Source organism: Kwoniella bestiolae, chromosome 5 (assembly GCF_000512585.2).
Source record: "Kwoniella bestiolae CBS 10118 chromosome 5, complete sequence".
In the NCBI taxonomy this organism is placed as follows: domain Eukaryota; kingdom Fungi; phylum Basidiomycota; class Tremellomycetes; order Tremellales; family Cryptococcaceae; genus Kwoniella; species Kwoniella bestiolae.
Window position 1 is genome coordinate 804965 of NC_089245.1, and position 18107 is coordinate 823071.

General features: G+C 47.2%; 7 protein-coding genes across 7 annotated transcripts; 4 read left to right on the forward strand and 3 right to left on the reverse strand.

Moving 5' to 3' along the window:
• Positions 1-125: 125 nt before the first annotated feature.
• Positions 126-2677, reverse strand: I302_106686 (uncharacterized protein; the record flags this gene model as incomplete). The annotated part of the gene is made up of 6 exons (XM_019192664.1): positions 126-167; positions 245-382; positions 504-1507; positions 1567-1685; positions 1751-2115; positions 2255-2677. The coding sequence occupies 6 exons, from the start codon at positions 2675-2677 to the stop codon at positions 126-128; spliced, it is 2091 nt and encodes a 696-aa protein (XP_019045661.1).
• A 1056-nt stretch (positions 2678-3733) lies between these two features.
• I302_106687 (ATP synthase F1, delta subunit) lies at positions 3734-4834 on the reverse strand (the record flags this gene model as incomplete). Its single annotated transcript, XM_019192663.1, has 4 exons — positions 3734-3844; positions 4046-4338; positions 4484-4640; positions 4775-4834. The coding sequence occupies 4 exons, from the start codon at positions 4832-4834 to the stop codon at positions 3734-3736; spliced, it is 621 nt and encodes a 206-aa protein (XP_019045660.1).
• Positions 4835-5536: 702 nt separating this feature from the next.
• Positions 5537-6657, forward strand: I302_106688 (uncharacterized protein; the record flags this gene model as incomplete). Its single annotated transcript, XM_019192662.1, has 3 exons — positions 5537-5663; positions 5814-6343; positions 6451-6657. The coding sequence occupies 3 exons, from the start codon at positions 5537-5539 to the stop codon at positions 6655-6657; spliced, it is 864 nt and encodes a 287-aa protein (XP_019045659.1).
• A 1212-nt stretch (positions 6658-7869) lies between these two features.
• I302_106689 (uncharacterized protein) lies at positions 7870-9440 on the forward strand (the record flags this gene model as incomplete). Its single annotated transcript, XM_065870320.1, has 4 exons — positions 7870-7888; positions 8207-9083; positions 9149-9327; positions 9403-9440. 4 exons carry the CDS (start codon positions 7870-7872, stop codon positions 9438-9440), a joined length of 1113 nt encoding a protein of 370 aa, XP_065726392.1.
• A 1052-nt stretch (positions 9441-10492) lies between these two features.
• I302_106690 (uncharacterized protein) lies at positions 10493-12670 on the forward strand (the record flags this gene model as incomplete). The annotated part of the gene is made up of 3 exons (XM_019192660.1): positions 10493-11884; positions 12118-12349; positions 12537-12670. 3 exons carry the CDS (start codon positions 10493-10495, stop codon positions 12668-12670), a joined length of 1758 nt encoding a protein of 585 aa, XP_019045657.1.
• Positions 12671-13105: 435 nt separating this feature from the next.
• On the reverse strand, positions 13106-15925 carry I302_106691 (uncharacterized protein; the record flags this gene model as incomplete). Its single annotated transcript, XM_019192659.1, has 12 exons — positions 13106-13171; positions 13233-13366; positions 13432-13450; positions 13523-13656; positions 13740-13899; positions 13965-14031; positions 14088-14170; positions 14228-14336; positions 14397-14558; positions 14625-15003; positions 15077-15282; positions 15366-15925. 12 exons carry the CDS (start codon positions 15923-15925, stop codon positions 13106-13108), a joined length of 2079 nt encoding a protein of 692 aa, XP_019045656.1.
• A 484-nt stretch (positions 15926-16409) lies between these two features.
• Positions 16410-18104, forward strand: I302_106692 (uncharacterized protein; the record flags this gene model as incomplete). The annotated part of the gene is made up of 7 exons (XM_019192658.1): positions 16410-16472; positions 16622-16693; positions 16752-16859; positions 16917-17043; positions 17137-17445; positions 17540-17764; positions 17971-18104. The coding sequence occupies 7 exons, from the start codon at positions 16410-16412 to the stop codon at positions 18102-18104; spliced, it is 1038 nt and encodes a 345-aa protein (XP_019045655.1).
• Positions 18105-18107: the final 3 nt, after the last annotated feature.

Consider the following 18107-nt stretch of genomic DNA (forward strand, 5'->3'; position numbering starts at 1 on the left):
CAGATGAAATGTATTTTATATATGCAAAGCGGAGAGAAAGGAGAGGACAAGGAAATTGTCCAAAGCACTTTCGTATCGAAATGGACTGTATGTGGATGCATCATCTGAGCACCTTTGATGACGTTTTACCAAACCTCATCAACCTTACTTCGATGAATACAGAACCCCTACAACGCAAACATCAAATTTCAGCCCACAACATCTCTTGTTTCCTACTTAGCATGTGAGAGGAAACTAAGCTCACAGGTGTGACCCATTCCTTACATCCACACTGTACGCCCGCCCAATCGAAATTCCCAATTTTCACACCGCATTTCTCATTCGGGCAAATCAACTTTCCGGCGATATCTCCATTTTGGAGCACGGGTTCCATCCATGTGAGCTGGAGAACGGAGGGATCATCAGCAAACAATCTCTTGTCCTTCCTGACGATATCCTCGGCGATTCGATGTACCAATGTATGGATAGACTGTGAAAGAGGTGAGAGGGAGGAGCGGACTTACAGGCTCAACAAAATACCCCGAACATTTATTATTAACCAGAATAGGGTATCCTCCACTCCCACTCCCACCCTGCAAATCACTTATACTACCCCGCCTTTCAATGCCATCAGGCGTAGAGGGTGTCATAGCTAGCATACTCATCCTTCTCGCTGCGTTGCTGACGTTCTGACTGGGTGGATAGCTTTGTTGTGATACTTGATGATTATCCTTCTCGGGCGAAGAGGCGGGGGAACTTCCTATAGGCGAGGAAAATTGACTTGCGGGTGTACTTCCTGCCATTCGAAGTGCAAGGAGTTGAGGAGGTAATCTTGAGTTCAACTGCTCGGCAGACTGAAATACCCTTCCACCGTTAGGAGGGCCAGGAGGACTCTGTTGATCGGCTGGAGGTGTTGATATAGGTTTAGGGGAAGACGAGACCAGTTTAGGCGAAGAGTTGTTCTCCAATCTACCTAATATATTTGGTAGATGTTCTTTATCACCCGACAATTTTGGTTGATTCGCTACTTCAGGTGACGAAGCAGTCAGTGATAATGCCGGTGTCGTACTAGATGGTCGTTTGGGTAATGGTATACCAGCCCCAGGTGAGGGTTGTCCAGATGAAGTACTACTATCCAGCGAGGTGGTTTGGAGGGCAGATAAACTAGAGATGGAAGTATGACTTGCCCTCCTTCCTGGTAATCCAGTCAGGGGATTGATCACATCACTGACCACGCTGGCTCTTCTTTCTCTCTCCTTCGCGGCTGATCCACTATTGGCGGCGAAATTCGAACTCGTCGATAGCTTGGGTGAAGGGAGGGTGACGTTCGATGGAGTTCGAGGTCTTGAGACGGGTTGTTGATCTAGGATATGATCCATCATGTGTTCTCTTACTGCTAGGTGTCTTCTGCACATCTTACATCGGATCTTACGTCGACTGTTACCCCCCGGTGTGGGTGGGTTGGAAGCGGTCGGCGTCATGGGATACTTGGCCATGTGGTCGATTACGGGTGCACCACCATCTCCATCTGAATATCAACGGTCAGCTCTGAACTGCGCAAGGTAGAACGCTAGAGGTGCGGCTTACTCATGAATTGCGAAGCGGTCCTTTCCATATAGAACCTTCTTGTGGATTTATCCTTGAGCGATACCCTTCCATCGGCATTATAGAACAATCCAAGTTGGTGCCAGAACGTTTCAGAGGGGCTACACGAAACACACAAGCAGTCAGTCTTTCTTATCGTTGGTGTCGGTTAAGGCGAATGACTCACTCAACAACAGGTCGTTTCTCCCTGAGCGCAACAACAGCCTGAACAGGATCCAGGTCATACTCCCTCATCAAGTACGCAACTACGACAGTCGCACTCCTGCTCATACCCGCTTGACAATGTACAAGTACACCTCCATTCTTGGGTTCACCGGCCAGCTTTGATATTCTTGGATCTCTCTCGATTTTGATCTCTTCATTTAATTCTTGTGATTTTTCTCTGAGCTCCAGGATCGACTGGATCCATGCTACGCATGATGGCAGGTGGGTGAGGATATCTGTATCGGCGGAATCGTCGATTTCAAGTGGGTAGACTGAGAATTCGGGGGAGAATTGAAGGGCTGGTCTGAGGAGGGAGAGGATGTTTGTCTGGAAGAGGAGGTATCGTGATCAGCTAGAATACAAGTATACACGGACTGAGAGAATATTGAAGAAAGGAACGTGGGGGATCTCAAATGTTCGACAGAACAAGACTCAACAGCCCGATTTATCAAGAGGTACAACTCACAATACCCCTCTGCTGCAGCCCCTCGACATCCATAGCAGCCACCAAATCCCCGATCCACAGCCCATCCACAACCTCCTGCAAATGCACCACCTCCCCATTCCCATCCCTCCTGTCCTTCCCCCTAGGAGAAACAGGCGACAACTCATCATCCGTATCCTCATCCGTCATAATCACATCCTCCTGCATATTATGCTGTTCGAGATACCCCGATTCCTCCGGATCGTCCGCGAACCTCGCGTATTGTTCTAGTCTCTTAGCGGCAGCCTGGAGGGAGCCTGTGGAATTGACCTCGCGATAGACGTCGTCGACCGCATCGTCGTCTGCCTTGGTGGCGTCTGAGGGGGGGTCGTCTTGCAGGTTGGAGTAGGACCGGCCGGGGAGTTTGGGGCGGGGGCGGGATTTGATCTGGATTTCTGTAGGCATGGTGGGTGGTGGGTCGATTCGTGGTTACGAGAAAGAAAGAGGTGTAAGAGCGAAGGAGACGAGGAAGATGGGTGAATGCGAAGATACAATACAAGTGAATGTGAGGATTGTCCAATTGAATAGCACCAACAAGCCTTTCGAGTACAGTCAATCAATCTACTGAATTGAACGAATGTGGTCAATTCGACTTTTGACGTAATTGAGCCGAAGCAACAATGTGATCCCCTTGTTTGTGAACGAGTGATTGAATGGCCCTGACGCGCCGAAGAGTCCAGTGCGGGAAGAGAACAGTGTCCGCTGAAGTAAGGGAGAAGGTATGTACGACGTAGACAGTGGTGAAGAAGAGGAATAGTTGATAGTCAACGTCCAGGTGACAAACGTTACTGGCACCGGTGACTGAGCTGAGTTCCGAAAATAAATTTGGTGCCGCAAGTGTAACTTGTCCGTTGTGACAAATGACACTCAGACACTCAAATGATATATCTACGAAGCGGGAGGTGGACGATGAAGAGAAGGAGAAGAGCATGCACCTCGAGCGTTTGCGTGCAACTCAGGCTACTATATAGTATTTCTTAGAAGAACAAGGCAAACACATCACTGCCTTTGAACCAGAACAAAAGAAGGGAACTATCTATGATATCGATCTCATAAACGTTGATTGAAATATGCGTCACTTGCCCATTTTTTGTATATTCCGATCCGATCGGTGGTGAGTGCGAGGGGAATGGGTGGGAGAGGTGACCTCTTAGTGAGTGTTCTCACGATCCGGATCTCACCATCATAAATCAGGCCGACAGAAGGGGATGTCCCAAACGGACGATCTTCGAATGACGCAAGGAACAAAATCCTTCCTATTCCGATCCCACTCGAAAGAAATCAGGTAGAACGAGAGATACGCCGAGAAAATGCAATTCATTTCATTGTCATTTTGTTGCTACTCCCCAACTACATTCTATTCAACCAGATCCTTATCTAGATATTTGACTTATACACCTTCTGTATACATCACACATCACGGCACATTAGCACAATTCAATTTCGATAGGGATCATACAATCACTCACGAGTGAGAGCAGCGTTGAATCGGTTGACCTTGGAAGAAGCTGAGAGGTCGATGGACTTGTCTCCGAAGTCGACGAGGAGACCACCGAGGACTGATGGGTTGACCTGTGGAGGGAGGGTAGTTAGCATTTGACTGGCAATACTATTTTTGACAACTATCCAATCCCTCCTTCTTTCTTGTACGCTGCTTTGTTGACTCCTCGCAACATCACAATGAACGAACATTCCACCATGAATATCCCTCCATATCCTGTCTTCCTCTGTACTTCTCATCTACACTTGCCACACAAGAAAACAACCACTCACCCGGTTAACGACCTTCAAAGTCTTCCCCTTAGCAATCTCAGTCCCTTGCAAAGCCTTATCAACCCTGTTCAAAGCCTTGTTATCTAATGGCTCAGCGGAGGTGACGGTAACCTCGAGTTCACCCCTGTAAGCAGAGATGAGAGACCCGAAATCTTGGAACACCTTGGGAGCGGAGGAGAGTCGGCCGTTCTCTGAGAGTACGGTCAGGAGGTTGAGGAGGATGGGGGAAGAACCGGAGGGAACGACTGAGGAGAGTGCTTTGGTTCGTTCGGAGGCGGAGAGGGTTGGGTTTTCTGGAGAGTGGGTGGGTGGGGGAAAGTTAGCATTGTTGTGAACGTATATATCAGGTTAATCCAATGGTACCCGAAGTTTACCTGTCCTTTCTTGAAGGATGGATTATAGTGCTAGTGATGGATTATTTGAGGAGACGATACCCACGGATGAAAGCAGAGACCTTGGCATCCTCCTTGATCTTCTTGTCGAACGCCTCGATATCCTTAGCCAGACTCTCCAAATCCTTAGGAGACTTCTTCAAAGCAGCAAGGTAAGTTGAGGTAGCGTAAGTACCGGTGAGGGAGTTGAGCTGGATAGGGGCCTATTTGAGTCAGACAAGATATGTCAGTATATACATATATCATATATGACGATTTTGGAGATTTGTTGACGATATGTTGGATATTGTCATTGCAAGATAGACCACACGGCCGAAAGATTGAGTATCAAACCCACCTTGACAGCTTGAGCGGTAGCGTTACCTCTTGAGAGGACAGACCTCATAGCGGAAGCCATTTTTGCGATTGTTGGTGAGTTGAGTGGGGAGTAGAGGGTAGGTAAGGGTGAGTTATATACTATATAATCGTATATGTCGAATTGACAGCTTAAGCCAGTGAGCAGCAACCATCAAGCAGTAGGCAGTGAGCAGCGAGTGGTAGTAGCTCATACATCTCACGGAACGGTCCACTCCCTTATAAAGGACATAACAAATAACACCGTCGGGATATCCAAAAGTGGCATATATACTTCCGGTTAAACCGTTAACCCCCCAAGAACATACACGTGGCCCGCCGGTTCCATCCGAGGCTAGGTTTTTTGTTTTCATCTTTCTTTTGGGATTTTCGGACGAAGCGAGCTAAGAGCTAAAGAGAGCATCATCAATCCCATCACTAGTACTAGCTCATTCTCATTCTCGCTTATATAAAAGAGGAGCATCAAAAGGAATATAACCATAATCATACATCTCATATATATATCATATCAATACCCAATCATCATCATATCCCATATTGGCCACCTCACTTTATCTTATCGATACCTCTTTTCTTGGTTATACCATCTCATTCACATCGATCGATCAACATCATCAACAACCTCATTTTAGATATATCCGAAGTATTCGGTTCTACAGCAGCAACATCATAACTCTCCCATCACCACGAGTCATCGGACACTAATACTGATATTCTCGGTCAACCGATCACTCCTACCACCACCATGAGCACCACCTTACCTTTGTTCTCCCTTTTACCCAATAACGGCGGATCGTACCCTCCCAGTCCGACTTTCTCAGATCCAAGTTTCTCGACGGGGTATGATGCGGGATTTGATCTGAAGAATGGAGGTGAGTTGGGTTTGACTAGCTTGTGCATCTCATCAAACGTGTCAATGATCCTAGCCTCTTATTCATCTCTAACGATTTTTTGTTCTCGTGATCATCCATGACACAACTTACTTTGGGTACATAAAGCTAACGAGCGATATTGTCCAACAGGCCTAGGGAACTACAATTTCCCCACTCCACCTCAAACATCCAATACACCCTCAACATCCTCCTTCTCCTCGCGACACCATTACCCCCAACTAATCCCACCAAACTTTACCAACTCCTCCCCTTTTCCAGGCGGTACACCCGAAGTGGACGATCCCACCTCCTCATTCCTGGATCTAGATCTGAGTCAACCTGGACCATCAACGTATCACCATGCCATACCTCACTCTCATCACGGTACAAGTACGAGCAATTCCGGATCCTTCATTCTGGACGGGGACGAGTATCTGCACGATCACGATGATGAGGTTGAGCTTGGAGGCGATGGGAATGAAGATGAGTTGGTTAAGATTGAAAATCAAGATGGGAGTGAGGGGCATAATGGTACCTTCGATGAGGAGCGAGAAGGAGATGGAGAAGTGGATAATGAGGAACCGCTGTATGTTAATGCGAAGCAGTATCATAGGATATTGAAGCGGCGGTTGGCAAGGGCGAGGTTGGAGGAGCTGAATAGGTTGGTCAGATCTAGGAAGGTGAGTCTTGACAGAGTCTATCTAATCTATGGCTATATTCTTACCATGCCATGTCGCCTTATAAAATGAAGGAAGGGACGGAGCTAACAGACTGGACTGGGTTACAGCCATACCTACACGAATCAAGACATCGTCATGCCTGTTCCAGACCACGAGGTAAAGGCGGGCGATTCCTCACTGCCGAAGAGATCGAGCAGATGAAGAAGGACGAGGAGAACAAACTTGATAATGAGAATGATAATGGTGGATCCGTAGTCAGTGGGGAAGGTGATTCAGCCTCTGGTACAGGATCGGGTATGATCACTCCGGCGTAAGAGAACGGTCATATATATCATATAATTGAACTGTATCTCATTCACATCAACCTATCATATATCGTCTCCTGTATCATCCTATATTATTGTATCGTCTCCTTCACCAGTATATACCATGTATACATCTTACCTTTACCTTTGCCATGATTGTAGTTCTCTTTCCTTCCTATTCAATCGTCACGTAGAATCCTCTTGTAGAGCACATGCCATAGATGTCATTCATGCGAGTATTCACATCGCATCCGTCATTCTCTCTGCTCTCATATGACAGGACACTCCGTGAAATCCTTGTCGTGCATCAATGACCAGATGGCGTTCTTCTTTTCCCATGCTGAAGCCAGTAAATTAAATGGCCGACGATGATGGTTCGAATCTCTCGTCAGCAAAGACATTGAACCGGATTAACCGGTTCTATTCGGATAAGTCGTTGGCGAACAAGCACAGGCCCCGGTTGACCAGTCCCATAACGCAAAGCAAAGCTCTTGTTGAGCTTGACAATGCGAGTACATTCTGTACCGTGGCATATCTCTAGTTGGTAAACAAAGCCCTCTTAAGAATATACTCTTCAGGCATTACATTACTATCAGTGAATGTGTTTGTCAGATTAGGTAAATGCGCCTTCAGCAGCTCACTCGGCACTCATCTGCTAAACCGCTCGAACCTCGCAGATACGAACAGATTCATAGCGTGAACATCGCGATGTGTATGAGAGCTAGGGCTTTGGCAATACCCAGTATCAGTTACCAAGCTGTGCGGTGAATGGCCTGTACCAACGATGTGCTGTTTATACGGTCCAGGAGCATGCATTCGGTACCTGAATTGAAATTACCTGAAAGATGAAGATTGAAATTTGCCACTCGCGGACATTGCCACTTTTACACTCCACTCCCAAATTGACTAGTACTGGAATTCGACTTCTTGTCTTGGTAACCAAGCAAACACACACACTGCACATAGTCAGCACTGTCTCACCGTCTCATTCCCATTCACTCCATCTTCTTCTTTTCACCTCTTCTATCTATCCTTCTCTTCCTCCTTCTCTTCCTCCTTTCTTCACCTTTTATACCTCATCCTCACCCTCATCCTATTATCCATACCTCGCTCGACCTCAACCTCGACCTCTTTCTCATTCCCCAAATCCGACCTCTTTCTCAACCTAACCCACCAACCCCTCTCAAGTCTCTTAACCTTAAATCTCCTCCCTTATTCACAATGGCTGAAATCGCTCCTGGTAAGTCAAGTGTGTCTGGTATTTGGAACAAGTCTCGTCATCGTCTATCGTCTCTGTTCTTGATCTCGACCTCTGCCCGCTTCCTACATTAGTCCTTCTTCCACTCCTTCTCCTTCTCCCACTCCTTCTCCTTCTCCTCCCTCTTTCCCAAGTCTTTACCATCTCCTTCCTTTCGATCCCATCGTATCATCATGTAATACTCTAATGTCCGTGCTAACTTAATTCCGCGCATTCTCATTCTCCCCCAACATCTACTGTCGACGCCCTCATCAATTCCTCGCACCGATAAAAGACCAAGTCTCCCCAAGACCTCCCAAGAGGCTACCGTCCCCCCCGCCACCTCCCCCACCAACAATGCCTCCGCCGCCCTCAATGAAAACGGTGATCACCCCCTCTCCCTTCGTTCCCTCGTATCAACCAAGGAGGCAGGTATCATCATTGGTAAAGCCGGAGCGACCATCGCCCACATCAGGAACCTCACCGGCGTCAAAGCGGGAGTATCAAAAGTTGTACCAGGTGTACAAGATCGTGTATTCTCCGTTTCCGGTGATCTTGAGTCCGTCTCATCAGCCTATGCTGAGGTCGCTAGACTCCTCCTTGAAACTCCCCTTTCGGACTCTTCCCTCCCCCCTCCTCCCGTCGGATCCTTCACTTCTATCAGACTTTTGATCTCCCACAACCTTATGGGTACAGTCATCGGTAGATCAGGATTGAAGATCAAGCAGATTCAAGATCTCTCCGGAGCCCGTATGGTCGCCTCCAAAGAGATGTTACCCCAATCTACTGAACGGGTCGTAGAGGTGCAAGGATCAGTAGATGCTATCAAAACTGCCGTTGCGGAGATCGCTAAGTGCCTTCAAGAGGATTTCGACCGAGGAGCCGGTACCGTCCTCTACCATCCTGGTGCGGCTGGTGATGCTGGTGTACTTGCGGGTGGATTGGGTGCCCAAGCTGTCACTGGACCCACTGGAGGTATTAGAAGGACCTCGGTCGCAGCGGGTTTCGGTAATCCCTTCCCTACTGGTGAGAGAAGGGGTTCGGCCGTTCCTAGAGCTTCTATCTCTGGTGTTGCTGGGGCTGGTGCTGCTGCCGCGGCGGATAGAAGACAATCTGAGAACCCCATCATCAACTTGAACGACCCCAACCTTAGAACTCAGAACATCTCTATTCCTAGTGATATGGTCGGTTGTATCATGTGAGTGGACGCAACAACGGGAATGACAAATCCGTACATGTGCTGACTTAACGCTTTGTGTATAGTGGTCGAGGTGGTTCCAAGATTACTGAAATCAGAAGACTCTCCGGTTCAAGAATCTCTATTGCCAAAGTCCCTCACGACGAGACTGGCGAGAGAATGTTCACCATTCAAGGTACTCCCGAATCTACCGAGAGGGCCTTGATGCTCCTCTACTCTCAACTCGAATCTGAGAAAGAGCGACGTGGGTGTCTGTTTCTTCCGCTCTCTGCTGATCTGGTATGTATGGTGCAGAGCTGACGAGATATTCCATAAATAGGAGTCAACCAAAACCAAGATGGTGCCGAGGCTGCTTAATTGCACTCTCGCTCCTCTTCTGTCGCTCACATCCCGCTCCACCCTGTTCATATCCCATTTCTTTTTCCTTTCGCCCGTCTCAAATTTCCTGTCGTCCGTCTTTCTCAACAAAATAACATAAAACACCCTGATAATGTCTATTCACAACTCGCCGTCATTTCCGCCTCTTTCTCAAACCTTTATTCGTTCTGGTATTTCATCTTTGATGGATCTACCTCTTCCCCTCTATCTGCTATATGATCTTACTCTGAGTGCATCTTGTAGAGATGAATAGGGGTGGGGATGATTTTTTCAAAGTGAATTATCGTATCGATTGAATATATATCTTTTTTGGAATATATATACAAGAAGTTTTATCTATAAGACATACTCTGGTATAACTTTACTGAATGAAATGCGACTATACTCGTATCATCTGTGTAATGCTTGTGATTCTGTGGGATGTATATGGTGTGTGGTGTATGATGAGGTATGGTAGATATATATGCATCCACTTCATATACATTGTTGAGTAACGAGTGAGCCCATACGCTATTAGCTATATACAGTATGGTCTAATTTGTATGGGGCATGGTGATATCCCCACGGTTATAACCACAAGCTAAGCACCGGTTAATAGCAGAGTGATCGCGTTGTTCCGGGAGTGAAAGACAAAGACTGAACCACATCATCATACACAACATACAACGATACAACATTGCTCTTAATGCATCAGTAATTATACATTGGGACCATACCCATCTACCAGTCAGAAGCACGTATCAATATCCGCCGAAGCGACATTTGACGAAGTACGACACGAACATTTACACGTATACGTACACCCTGTCCAACTCTGTTCTTCGATAATCATATCATCTTTATAGTTCTGCCCCTATCTTTATCTCTGGCCGGACAACAATCTTGACTCTGGATCATGATATAGCATACATAGGATAAATCGAATCAAGGTAAGCACCTTTCTCTTAATTCTCTACACTCCCAGGTTTCTCACGTTTCCACCTGTTCATCAAGTCTATACTGCTGACATAGAGTCACATCCGCAAATACAGATGAACACCCTAAGTCGACTAGACTATTACTTCTCATCTCTCATCTCCATACCCCTCCGCTCTTCTTCCTCTCCCTCTTCGTCAAAACCACCACTCGGCAGGACACTTACACCCCTCCCTCCATCCTCCGGATCTAATCCCCTATCCACACCAAGACTATCCAATCTCCCTCCCACACCTCGATCCAAACGGCGATACCGCTCTTCCCCCTCCTCCTCGTCCAATATATCCAATGGCGGGAATGGTAGACGTCGTAAAGTGCCCACAACCTACTCCTCCATCAAGGTGCCCCCACCGACTACACCGCTCATATTCCGCATAGCCCTCGTGCTGTGGTCTATCCTCCTATCTTTCTGGCGAAGTTTGGTAGGTGAGACCCGATCGGGGAGGAGTCGGAGTAGGTCTAGGTATAGACAAAAACTTAAGAATCAGATATCCAATGGTGGTGGTGTGGGGGTAGGGGTGTTGAGGGAATTGGGCGAGAGTCTGATGGTTTCTGCTGGTATCTCTTTACCCGAACCTGAGGAATCAGGTAAGACCGACGGAGAAGCAGAGGTCGAAGGATCAAGTAGCGAGGTCGAACATGAGGGAGAGACCGAACAGGAAGAGGAGCCGGAAGATTGGATAGATCCGCTGGTTACGAGGGCACCTGCAAATCAAGATTCCCTGGATGTGCCCCCGCCAGGTGAAGATGATTTTGCGGTAGCGAGTATACAAGATCACGATGCGGAGCGAGAAAGGGAGAGGGAGAGGAAGAATTTCACTTTTAGATTGAAATCTGCTCCTCCTTCATCAACATCATCTGACGATACAGATAAACCAACACCACCTCCTCTGAACCATCGACAGAGTCTCACAAACCTTCAGAAACCCATCACTTCCCCTCCACCTTCTATACTTTCCAACCCTACGTCTAAAACTACCAAAGTCGATGACAAGGACCAACCCGAGCCTCAGACCAAGCAAACTAGGAAATCCGGTATCCTAGCCAATCCCATATCCACCTCAATCCTCGACCCATCCGTCCCAGCTCCTATCAAGAAGAACGATTCCCTAATCTTCCGTAAACCCCCTTCAACCTCTTCCTCCAACGGCGGTCCAATCCCCAAAATCCCCAGAATGAACATTACCACACCCTTCCATCTTCAGAAAACCTTGATTTTAGATCTGGACGAGACGCTCATTCATTCTACGTCGAGACCTCTGATTGGGGCTGGGTCGTCTGGCGGCGGAGGGATACTCGGGTTGAGCTTGACGGCACTGACGAATAGTGGGAAGAATAGGGGTAAGGGGAGTAGTAGGGAGGGACATTCGGTGGAAGTTGTTTTGAATGGGAGATCGACGATGTATCATGTTTATAAGAGGCCTTATGTGGATCATTTCTTGAAGAAGGTGAGTTTGGGTTTGGTTTTTGGGTGTTGCTCCATGTCCTTTGGATATCAGCCTGCGAGCCTCTTCTCAACGGTCAACCGTCTTGACGATGCTACTGCTTCTCCTCTCTTACACGTACTCGTTCCTATCTTATCGCATCATTGTCCGTCCAATCATAGAAGCAGGCTATACTATCTCTCCATCCCCATGAGATGACATTCCCTTGCTCATTGCTGACCCCTATTCGTGAGCAGGTCGCATCATGGTACACCCTCGTGATCTTCACAGCCTCCATGCCAGAGTATGCCGACCCCGTTATCGAATGGCTCGACGCCGGGCGGAACCTATTCGCGAAGAGACTGTACAGGGAGTCGTGCCATTTACAACCCAATGGGAGCTATATCAAGGACCTGGCGTTGGTCGAGAAGGATCTCAGTAGGGTGTGCTTTATGGATAATAGTCCGGTGAGCTATAATTGGAATAAGGGTGAGTTGGCTTTTCATTTTCACTTTGTATTGGATTCATAAATGAGATCAAAGAGTGAAAAGGGGATTTGGCTCGTCCTTGTCCTTGTCCATGTCCACCAATTCAATCAATCAAGTTCTCACAACGTTCCCCTTCAATCCTAGATTCCTACCTCTCATTGCTAATCTGATTGTTCCACACAACACAGCCAACGCCCTGCCCATCGAAGGATGGACCTCTGACCCGAACGACGAAGCCCTCCTTCAGTCCATACCTGTATTAGATAGTCTGCGGTTCGTCAATGACGTGAGGAGGGTACTGGGTATAAGAGGATTTACTTGATTTGTCTTACATCTCGAATGAACATTGGATCATCTGAATTTTGGATTTCGATGATCTCGGGATGGGGTCGAATAATCTCATGCATAGACGTTTTATATATATCTAGATTACAGCATGGTGGTTACTATATAGCATGTAAAGATGTATAATTCTTCGATGCTGCATCTAGGTCTAGGTTTCGGTGAGAACAAGAACGAAATTCGCGAGATTACAAGAGTCGGGTAAGCACACGAAGATGCATATTGTTGGTACAGGTTATAGAGGATGTACTAAACGTAAGAGAAGAGCATTATTATACAATACAATACAATAGAAATCAATGTTTCCTACCCATATACACAAGTCTAACTCTACACCATGGTGCTTCTTGCTACAACACCGTCTCCGCCTTTCAGTAGGAAATAACACCCAAGACCTCTCCATGGTGATTCGCACTTATACAGGCCCAACAAGCTGGAAAAGCAATCTCCTGACTATCCCACTCATAGCATCAGGTTGGTGCTAATCCATATGATATCAATATCAGCTCCAATCCTCGCACTCAAGGAGTCAGCTGACTCACCTTGTACGCATCCATGACCATACCCATTGCGACCGCCCCCAAAATGGTCTCGCCAAAGGGTACGATAGGAACCCATGCTCTTTTTCTGGCGCTTGACCAGGCTGATTCGAGTGCTCGTGGGAGGACGTACATTGCTATGAACATGAAAGGGATATGAGTCAGCTGATAGTTTGAAGCATATCCAATGCTGCCAACTAACCTAACTCTGCGCGTCGTTTCTACATGATCAGAACAAATATCAGCTTATTCCTATTGACGTGCGTCAAGTTGAATTTTGATACGTGACTTACCTTCTCTTCCACGAGCAGGGATAAGCAGGTACTAAACCCCATTAACCAGAAGGTCTCTTTCCTCTTCAACAAGGTTCTCAAAAAGCTGGTTGCCCACCCTTGTTCGACTGACTGAATTCTCAAGCAGAACAACGCTGTTGCATGTGATACAGACAATCAGCAACAGATCCTGATCTGAGCCATCGACATCTCATGACATCCTACGAGCGAGACTTACTCTGGTAGATCATCACGAATACACCCAGGAAGGAACAACTCCTCGTTATACCCCACACGACTCTCGCCAGCATCCTCAGAGGATCTCTTTGGACGTGATGTCGACGGAGGACTAGCATTGGTATGAGGTGAAGAGCAGAGTAAACGGGAAGCATAAATCGCTGCAACACGGAAGTATGCTATGTCAGTCGAGATACTGAGCATCTGCAAAGATTCAATGACTCACGAAAACGGCGAAGAATCGTCGCAGGTTGGTTTCCGGACAACTATCAACCCAAGGATGTACCATCTCACTATACTGATCATTAGCTACCTGCATCATCGCCAGCAATATGGACAAAAAGCTTACCAAGGTACCACGGAAGGCTTCCATCCCTCTTTCAGCTTGATCAACATTTGCTCTAGCGTTTTTCGGTTGGTAGGTGTGATAGCCTACAGGACAATTTATCAGCTTTCGTTCACCTGAGGTATGGCACAAGGGCAGCTGACCTTATGCTGTAATGCCTTCTGGACCTGTATTGGCTCTATGAATTTCTGTCTCACCAAGGTCCTATTCGCGTTGACTGCGAAGCCAGGTACCCTGGAAGCTTGCAAGATCCTGTTGATGCAGAAATCAGCTAGATGTCTCATCATGAGGATGCGGATGACATTAGCTCACCATGCACTATATTCCCTCGGTATAGTCTCGGGACTACACAACCACGCAAACATGATCTGACCACAGCAAGCGCCAAATACCAATAAATCGCCATGAGGTATATGTATCCCCAGACGAGGGGTATACTGGTTATACGAAGCTTGAAGTCCTCTTACGAACATCCTAGTGAAATCACATACAATGAGTTACTTCTCCCTCTACTGGTTTGCAGAGAGGAGGATGACTCACTGTTGTGCCACCCCAGTTCTCCTACTTTGACTTTCCCACAATAATCCCAAACTCCCCACCGCACCAGCAACAGCAGCCTGCCACCTTCTCTCACCTTCATCCCCCTCTCTCTCCGGCGGCCCAAAAGTCGGTTTATTGAATATCCCATTCTTCAGCCGTCTTCTATAATACCCTATCGGAGGGGCTAATCTCAATATATGTAATGTAAGCGTATTGAGGAAAGTGAATGTTCCCAACATCGCTCCGAATCTGAAGGGTTCTTGACCGAATATGGCGTGTCTGAACAGAGCTAAGCGTAGCTTCTTATTGCGTAGATTCCGGAAGAGAGTTAGGAGGACGTTGATCCCTGCTCGAACAGAGAATGCTAAGAGGAATGATCCTAAGTGGGTACAATGAGGTCAGCTGAGTTGCATGGTATGGAAGATGGCAATTGTGAGCATATGATGACTCACTTAGACCCCTCTTCAGAGCTAGTATACCTGCCCTCTCGGGATCACGAGGTAACAACTTCTTCTCGTTCTGATTCCTCCATACTAAATCTTTCCCCACTTTAGATACTTCAGCTATCAACTTATCTCTTTCTCCTGAAGGATTCGCCGAGAGCAGTAACAGCGAGTCTAGAGAAGCTAAAGAAAGTGTTCTTCGAATTTGATCGGCACTACAACACACGTATCATGCGCGATCAGCTATGCCCAGGTAATCTACCGTGACTAGCTGAATACCCAATCCAATGGTACTTACGTCTCTGATAAGTTGGGCGTACCAGGATCACTCATGAGATAATCCACCTGATCTCGCGGTATCCCTTTAGTAGTTTTCGGAGCATATTGACCTTCCTCCACTGCGCGCCCAGGGAATACTATATCTCCAGCAGCAGAGCTTGATGCGGTTCGACTAGGTCCGCCATGCGCATGAGTATGAGACAAAGAGGTGAACCTCAACCTCTTCTTCTCCCTTCCATGTCCGTTCGATCCGTTAGACAAGGACGAAGGGGTCCTACGAAGACATGAGGCGTGATTCGGGCTGTTCTCTGTTGAAGACGAGGCTAAAGGGGGACTATGATGAGGTGAGTTGGTGGTTGAATCTGCTATTGGTGATTCGTCTACTCTTGAGGAAGAAGGGAGTGAAGTGGGACGATGAGAGGGCGAGAAGTTGGGCGGTGGAGCTGTCTTGGATCGTTGGTGGTGGGTCGGTAAGGGTGGTGAGGAGGGTGCGGAGGGTTGAGGGGAGACGATGTTTGCTGGTGAGTTGAGGCCTGGGATGAGGTCTAGGGAAGATAGGAGGTTGGGAGGGGATGACATTTTGGGTGAAGGATGGTCCGTTTCTATTGATCTGCTCTATATGTTGATGATGGCTACTGCGTATACTAGCTACATGACTGAGTATATGGTGACTGAATTCCTATGACAGGTTCAAGGATGAAATCGGACACAGACAATGACGGAGTGAGTGAAATAGTAGCATAGTAACCGGTAATATAAAGTCAAAATGCTGATCAATTGTGGAGACTCCACATCAATATCCCCAAAGAAATATCAACATCTGAAACTGAAACAGGATTAAAACCACGAGATGACCACATTCAAAATCACGTGATTTTCCTCTAGGTGTGCCTGGGTGACTTGGGTTTATTTGTTCCACCCATACAAACAAAAGTCAGAATTCTGCTCATGATATATTTCTTGTTTTCGAAATGTTGAGTTGATGTTGATTTAGCACATTTCCTATAATTGTCAGCAAGATCATCTCGATAACCCATACACTCTCTTCCACCGATCCCAAAAGATGCCTCGCTCACTAGACGATACTCGACGGCACGTTCAGGTGTTACCTGAACGAATTGGCGCTGTGAGTGAATCTTTCCTTCTTATCCCTCTCTGCCCGCTTTTCAGTCAGCCATTGCCGGATTGTATCATGCCATGTGCTACTAGGCCAGTGACCAGTGTGAAGACTGAGATATCTCCGATAGACTTGCTAACGCTTGCTGTTATACCTAGGTCGCCGGCTCAGAATTCCCAGGTCATTACCCAGGGGAAGATCATTCATGGAGCCTACAGAAATTCAAGGAGGTGAGCTAACTCGGATCCGCTTCTCGTACAGCTTTCTATACTGAGATATGTGTTCTAGAACCTCATAACATCCGTACAACGTCTAACACCTTCAACAATCGAATTTGACTTGGTAGGAGTAGATGCGTCCATAGCGAATGCCTTGAGGAGAGTGATGATTGCTGAGGTGAGCAAGTTTGCTTATCTGCCAGATGTTCAGCTGATCACAAGCTCCAATCATCAGGTACCCACCATCGCCATCGAAGAGATATATGTGTGGAACAACACCTCAATCATGCAAGATGAGGTATTGTGTCACAGAGTGGGATTAGTACCGTTGAAGATCGATCCGAGATCATTGAAGTACAGGCGTGAGTCAATTTCCTCTCTCACATAACGCTTATCACCAATATACTTTGCAACATCCACATTGACACTGGGTATTTTGCTCTATGACATCACAGCATCCCCCCACTCAGCCCCCCACGAAACAGACACAATAGTATTCGATCTCTCCGTCCGATGCGATCGACGACCGGGGGTAGACAAATCCGAAAAAGATCCCAAGAAACTGTACTACGATTCAAACGTCTACACGGGTATGATGAAGTGGTCTCCCTCGGGTGACCAGTCGAGGAAATACCGAGGAAAGGAACCGAAGCCTGTCGATAGGGATATACTGCTGTGCAAGCTTAGACCGGGTCAACAGGTGGATCTGCATTGTTTCGCGAGGAAGGGGGTGGGCATGGATCATGCAAAGTTCAGTCCTGTTGGTAAGTTGACCGAGAGATCCTGCTGTCAAGTATCATTCGTCGTGTTCGGGGGGTCCCGGAGGAAGAGCAGAGCTAAACCCACGTACGATCTTAGCAACCGCATCATACCGTCTCCTACCCCATATAATCCTCCGCGAACCCATTCCAGTCGAACATCAACAGAAATTCCAAAAATGTTTCCCAGAGGGCGTCATCGAGATAGAGAATGATCAGGTGGTAGTGAAGAACCCAAGGAAAGATACCGTCAGCAGGGAGGTATTGAGGCATCCTGAATTTGCCGATAAGGTGTCTTTGAATAGGATAAGGGATCATTTCATGTGTGAGTGGAGTTATGTTCCGAGCTCAAATGTGGATGGAGGGAGGATTGTCAAGCTAGACGGAATAGCTGTGTAGTGAGGGTGAGGGTGGGACAATAGTGGTAAAGAGTAGAGACAAGACGAGACGGCGAAAACATGAAGACAGAATCAGAACCACTGTCAAACGCCTCATCGTGAACTTCAGCTGATTCCTTGTTATGCGCGATAGTCAATGTAGAATCAACAGGGCAGTACAACCCCGAAGAACTCGTCCCAGAAGCTATCAAGATCCTCCTATCCAAGATCTCAGCAGTGGAAGAAGGGTTGGATAAGCTGTTCGCTTCCGAAGGTCAAGCGGCTTAACCT